Source organism: Alligator sinensis, unplaced genomic scaffold (genome assembly GCF_000455745.1).
Source record: "Alligator sinensis unplaced genomic scaffold, ASM45574v1 scaffold1118_2, whole genome shotgun sequence".
Classification (NCBI taxonomy): domain Eukaryota; kingdom Metazoa; phylum Chordata; order Crocodylia; family Alligatoridae; genus Alligator; species Alligator sinensis.
In genome coordinates, this window is record NW_005843184.1 from 156446 (window position 1) to 163478 (window position 7033).

General features: G+C 43.6%; 1 protein-coding gene across 1 annotated transcript in view; it reads left to right on the forward strand.

The window, feature by feature from the left end:
• Nucleotides 1-3562: 3562 nt before the first annotated feature.
• CCR8 (C-C motif chemokine receptor 8) overlaps nt 3563-7033 on the forward strand; it is a 4321-nt gene continuing 850 nt past the window's right edge. The window contains 3 exon segments of the mRNA XM_014526892.2: nt 3563-3624; nt 6773-7026; nt 7029-7033. The exon segment at nt 7029-7033 is cut by the window's right edge and continues 850 nt beyond it. Coding sequence (XP_014382378.2) covers nt 6781-7026; nt 7029-7033 — 251 coding nt within the window. The 5' untranslated portion in view covers nt 3563-3624; nt 6773-6780.

Below are 7033 nucleotides of genomic sequence, written 5' to 3' on the forward strand. Positions count from 1 at the left end.
GAAATCTTGGTTAACATTTCTCCCGTCTATACAGGTGCTGCAATTAAAAATATCACCAAAAAGACCATGGCGATGCTAATACTAACAATAATCCCCTGCCTTAAGAAATACCTGTATTCTGCCAATACTCACTTTATAGGGACATTCTAACTCCTTATTCACCATTCATCTAATCGTGTTCATTAGCTCCAAGCCAGACCTATTCATGCACTGCTCTTTATTCACAGCACTGTATTCCTGGGAATTCTCCACTTGCATTAAGGCATTGCTATTTCTTATAGAGCCCAACTATAATGGTAAGTCACAGCAGCAACATTGGTGCATTTCACTGAGAACATAAGCAGACAACGATTTTCAAGGGGACACTGACTGAACTAAAAACTACATGATCAGACCATTATTTCAAAATAAAAATTATGCTCAGAGAACACAGATACCTGCTGAAGAGAGATAATGCTGTATTTTTCTTTTTCATGTTTTCTTTTCCATATTATTGTGTAGTATATGGTAAAGTTTTGTTAGATTCTCCTCTTTCTTCAGTGTTCACTGGTATTTCACTGGCTTTTTGAGTGGTGAATCAGACCAAACATATCAAATTTTGCCTTCAGCTAGTGTCAAAGCAACTTTGCTGCTGGGCCTAGCTGACAATCTATACGATGATTATCAGAGTTTGTAGAAATTGATGTTACGTCAATACTGTCTTCTGAGTAGATGTTGGGGTTTTTTTACGCGTAAAGCTCTGAATGTCCTGTGGCATTTTAATAAGCGAGAATAGAAATATATATTCTAGAGTGTACAGTCATCCACAGCATGCAACCAGAACAAAAGTATTGTGTTGCAGGTATGATGCAGTGTCAGCAAAAGTTTTCTACATGACCAGAGCAATAGCAATTCAGTCAGTGGATCTGTCATTGTGGATGACACCAACCTGCAGGGACGGGTAGCAGATACACTAGTGGGTAGGATTCAGGAAGACCTATACAAATTGGAGGATTGGACCAAAAGAAATCCTATGAGGTTCAATAAGAACAAGTACAAAGATCTGGTCTTACAACATAAAAATCTCATGCACTGGTACATAGCGATGACTGACTGGCAGCAGCTCTGCAGAAAAGGACCTGGGGGTTACAGTGGACAATAAGCTGAATACGAGTCAACAGCTTGCTCTTGTTGCAAAGAAGGCAAATGACATATTGGGCTGCATTGGTAGGAATGTTGACAGCAGAGTGAGGGAAGTGATTAACAGGGATCTGGGTTTTCTGTTTGATGTGGACAAACATAGATTTTCTCCTTTAAAGGAGAAAACCATGGATTTTCTCTTTTAAAGGAGAAAACCACAATTTTTTCCTCTTTAAAACAGAAAAATGCAGGAAACTGTGGGTTTGCCCTTTCAGGCTGACAGAGCTCCAGCCTGCAAGGGGCTGCTGGGAACATTCAGACTGGGGGCTCCACTTGCATGTGCATGTGCACCTGGCACCTGGCAGCCAGCCAGCATGCATTGAGCAGACAGGGAGGGGACAGGGGCCACACAGCAGGGGTCACAGTTGGGGGGTGGGGGAACCACGTGCCCCCCAAGATTTCTGCTACCACAGCAGGGTGCGAGGCTGAAGTTGGACCAGACCAGCTCTGGAGGGGCCACCTCTGTGGCCCAGTGTGGTGACCCAGCATGGAAGGGAGTACTGTGCTGCCATGGCCACCAAGCTGAGGCACCCCTGCCCACTTGGCAGCAGCAGGGGCACAACTCCATGCTGATGCTGCCACTGCTGCATCTCTACCACAGCAGCACAACTCTCCCTCCAGCACTGGGTCCCACCTGCCAGGTCACAGAGGCAGCTCCTGCCTGGAGCTGGTTTGGCCTGGCTGTAGCCCTGAACCCCACTGTGGGCACAGAAATCTTGGGGGGTACATGCCCCCCACTGTGTCACCATGGCCCCCCTGCCCCCCTCTACCGCATTGCCTGTGTCCCCCACCATGCCTTCCCCACACACCTACTTCCTTCCTCAGACACTGGAGGACTGGGGAGGGGGGCAGTGGGTCAGGAGTGAAGGGCACCAGCAAAGCTAGGGGGCCTGTGTGTTGGGAGTGAGTGGCACCAGCAATGCTGGGGGGCTGTGGCTTTGGAGTGAAGGGCTACAGCATGGGCAGGGGCAGGGCACTGGTATATCAGGGCTGCTCAACACCGCATAGCAGCAGGGGAACAGCCACAGCTGAACCTGTATCCTGCCCTGACTTTCCATGATAAAATACCCAAAATCAAACAACAACATTTGTAGTTACTTAGAATGTATTTTATTACAGTGATTGAAGCACTGGTAGGCTTCTAAATTGTTTTAACAGTGTGAATATGTTAGAAAAGCATTGTGTTCAACTGATACTCATACACACACACACGTGTGTGTGTGCGTGTGCACGTGCGTGTGTATATAGTGGCATTTTATTTTAATCATAGAAAAACATGAATTTTGGGGGTTTTAATCAGAGAATTTGTTGTATTTTTATCAGAGAATTTACTAATTTTAAACAGAGAAAGCCAGGATCCTTGGTGATTAGTCCCCTCTATTTCATACTGCTGAAGCCACATCTGGAGTATTGTGTCCTTTTTCAGCCGGCTAAAGCCACATCTGGAGTATTGTGTCCAGTTTTGGACCCCCCAGTACAGAAAGGAGGTGGACAAAGGGGAGAGAGTCCAGTGGAGGGCAATGAAAATAGTTAGTGGGCTGGGGCACAGGATTTATGAGGAGAGGCTGAGGGAACTGGGTTTATCTGGAGAAGAGAAGACTGAAGGGAGATTTAAGAACAGCCTTCAAGTACCTGAAAGGGAGTTACAAAGAGGATGGAGCTAGACTGTTCTCAGTGGTGGCAGACACAGAACAAGGAGCAATGGTCTTAAGTTGCAGCAAGGGGAGTTCAAGTTGATATTAGGAAATGAGGAGGGTAGTGAAGCACTGGAAAAGGCTATGCAGAGAGGATGTGGAATCTCCATCCTTGGAGGTTTTTAAGACCTGGGTAGAGGTAGCCTTGCCTGGGATGATACTGGTGGGGACAGTCCTGGTCTGAGTAGGATTTGGACTAGATGACCTCCTGAGTCCTTTCCAACCCTAATTTTCTATGATTCTGTATCTGTATATGGGAACAAGACTTGGCCCTGGCTTGCCTGGCTGTGGAGGGGGTGAAAACCCCAGGGTGGGTGCTTTCCCCCCCCCACTGGGCTGGGGGTGCCGGACGGGTGGGTGCATTCCCCTTCCATGCCCCCCTCCATACCACTTTCTCCACTCCCTGCTGCTGACAGAGCTGGGCTGCCACTGGCCTGGGTTCAACAGCCTTAGGCAGGGTAGCCGTGACACGTGGTGCACATGAGCGCTTCTGCCAGTGGTGGTCACCAGAACATGACGTCAGTTCAGTTTATCATTTCAATCTATGCATCTTAGAAATACCTGTAAAAATAGAATCGATTCTGCCTTTTTCTTTTTGAACCTCTGTACTTAGCCAAACGGATGAGCTAATCAGATGGTGGTTAGCCCCGTTCTTTAGCTGTGATAAAAAACATAAAGATAGAAGCAGCCTGTCAAACCAGTAACTGTGGAAGTAAAGAGCTCCCCTGTGAAGTGAAACAAACCCTGCAAGGTAAGGTAAATATTTGGGGCGTGCATGTGTAAAAGTTATTACTGGCTTTTTAAAGCCTGGAATATAGAGGAATTTATTCTGCTCCTGATGCATGGGCAGGGCTGTACCTATAAATGAGATGCTGAGTGGCATAGAAATCATAAATGAATAAATAAAAGGCAAATAAGTATATTGACATTATCATGAATAGATTAATGCACCCTAGGTCTCAAAATACTTAGGATAGAATATATTCCTAAATTAAAATTATGTATGTAAAATTAGACTCACTGTGTTTAGGAAAATGCTCACAAATACTTTTTTGTTGCACAAATAATTTTTTCTTACTTGTATCTGTCAGGTTTATATATAAATTCATCAGAGCTATGCTCACTTTGTTCTAGCGATATAATTGTGATATAGTATATACAGATGGAGTGGACTTGAATGCAGTGTGGGTTTGGTTAATTTTAATAAGAGTTGTCCTTTAGTTATGCCTAATGTTACTAATTGAAACAAGGCATAACTAACCTTGTGCGCTGTTCTTTAGACATTTTTCACTGGTACCTGTGGAGATTATTTTTCAGTCTTTTTTTAACACTTCTATTTTCTGGATGTCTGGGAATTACATGTGTACATCCCAAAGCACAGAGATGAAATAAATCTATTGTAGCCAATTTAACAGTTAGCTTTTGATTTACTATGCAATAATGGGACTCCGTTTAATATTTTTAAAATATTTGCTTCTAGTAGTTGTCTCAGTGTTGAGGCACACAAGCTAAGCAGGTCCCTGCAGCTTAAGTTTCAAATTGGCTGACTCTGCTACTGATCAGAGTAGGCTGAAGTTGAGGGTCTGCACCTCTGAAAATCCAGCCCATGAGTTAAACAATTCCACAAAAGCAGGGTTCGAATTATGCAGGAACTCAGGGGGGCTGAGCCCCCCATAAAAGACAAGAGCTCCCCCATAAGACATAAGAACCCTCCCGTGGGCTGGTCAGTCCCCAGCCTACCCCACACCTTACTGCAGCCCAGGCAGTGGTGGCTTCTTCTGGCTGTCCCGGCCTCAGACCACCCCCCAAGAGTCAAAGTGTAATTCAAACTCTGCCCAAAAGTGTGACCCAAAGGATAGACAGTGGTAAGAAGTCAGGAGAACTATAAAAAAGAAAATAGGGCTGACACAGACATTGATAAGTCTGGGTAGAGGCAATTCTTGACACCTGGGCCTGGATTCCCTGGACCATCAGATCTGTGTGAAATGGTTTAAAAATGCCCAAAGAAGGCTTATCACCTCTGTGTATTCTTCAGCAGGGCAAAAAGCTGTCACCTGGGTTTGTGGCTCTCTATCTTCATCCTCAGTGTAATGAAAGAGGTGTTCTGGAGACCTCAGGGGCTTATTTTATGAGCAACAGAGCTTCCCTATGCCTGATGCATCAAATCCAGTGAGAAAAGTTAGCATAAGCCCTTGCTCTTCTAAGTTTGGCTGGAGTTGAGTCACTGAGAACCAAGGAGCTTCAGGAGCTGCTTGCAGCTGCTCTTCTCCACTGTGACCATAGCTGCGGCAGACTAGAACATCAAAGCCTTTACTTATATTTTATTTACTAAGATGATTTTTTGCTGCCTTGGAATGAAATGGAGTTAAGGGCACGAACCTACTTTGAGAAACTTTGGAACTTTAAACCCAGACATTTGATACTGAGCCTACTTGATAATTGTATCATCTTTCATTAAGAATAATGAATATGAAAATAATAAGGTATTATAAATGTTGTAGACCCAAGAGTCTAAGTCAGGGACAACATTGTGCTACAAGATACTCAGGTCAAACTTTTCAAACTTGATTCTCCAGAAATTAGGCACTTAGGTCTACATCCAGATACTTAAATAACAATCACCTGGTTTGCTGAGGTGTTGAGCACTTGCAGCTCTTAGTGATGCTCACCTCTTGTGAAGAACAAACTGCTTATATTTAGTTACGTACGTACATAGAGAGAAACTTAACTTTGGGCACCCAAGATTAAAAACTTTACTCATGCATGTTTTTTAAAAATTCTCTGACAAGTATTGCTCATTGCAGAATTTCTGCTTATGTTTCTGAGCAAGAGAAAGACAGCAATTTAGCACCTCAGCTATTTAGGAAATCCTCTCTCAGAGCAATAGATGTAAATGATAGTTACACAGGATGCTGACCGTTGCATGGTGCAGCGGTCATGTACACAACCTATTATTTTCAGAACTGAGTTGTAAACTTAACTACTGTTGTCCAGTGAAGTAGAAAGCTGCATATTATTGTGTGGCAATAGCAATCCTAAAGTCTTGGGTAAGGGGTTTTCCCCATTAAGAAAAGATTTATAGCACTCAGTTAAAAATAGCTCCCTATGAAAACTGGCTAGACATGTGAATTGCAAAGCTTCTGTGCCCTTTCTGAAGAATATGTGGTTTAGAAACAATGAAATGTGAAGTACTCGGCACCTTACCACATCTGCTCTGTTACTGCTTTAATTATGCATCAGAGGCTGAGCCCTATCCCATTACCTCATAAACATGTACAGGATACACAGAGAATGGCACTCCAATGAACACCAGCATTGAATATGCTGGAATCAATATTGTTCTGCGAGAGTTGATGGATAGAAAGGCAGCGTCTTAGGCTGGAGACCTGAAACCCCCTGATCACCACAGAGCTCTGCTTTCTGAGTTCCATTTCCAGGCATTCCTGTGGTACAGGAAGGCTTGAAGAGCATATTGGGAAAGGAATAGGAAAGTGTTGTTGAGTATGAGTGTGTTGAGTATGTAATCATCCAAGTTCCGTGACTCTTCTGGAAGGGACCACACCTGCTAGCTGCCATGATATATGAGCTACTGTTGCTCAGTTGCCTAGAAGCATCACCAGTATATTAACTCAAACCTATCTACCTGACCAAGGGACAATTCCTTTATACATGCTGTGCACTGTCCAACTTGTCCTCCTCTATGAGCATCGGGGAGGAAAGTTCTTCTATTTGAAAAGAATAGCCCCCTTCTTAAGGCTGTATTCGATTTGATTATACACCATGAGACCCTGTCTACCTCACTCTTCTTTCATGGAATTGTTGGCAGAAGAATTGTGCCTAGAATACTATTTTAGCCATAAATAGAAATACTGAATTTTAAATGATTTGCTCTTTAACAGGTGACCTCATGATGAATTATTCAACTTCAAGACCTTCTCTGAATATTTCTGATTATTATGGTGACTATTATTATTATCCTCACGATGCCTCCACCTGCAGCATGGAGAAAATTAAGACATTTATATCTGTAGTTTTCGCAGTCCTTTACAGCCTATTATTCATGTTTGGCTTGGTGGGAAACATCTTGGTCATTTGGATTCTAGTAGCTTGCAAGAAACTGACCAGCGTGACTGATGTGTATCTGCTGGAACTCGCCATCT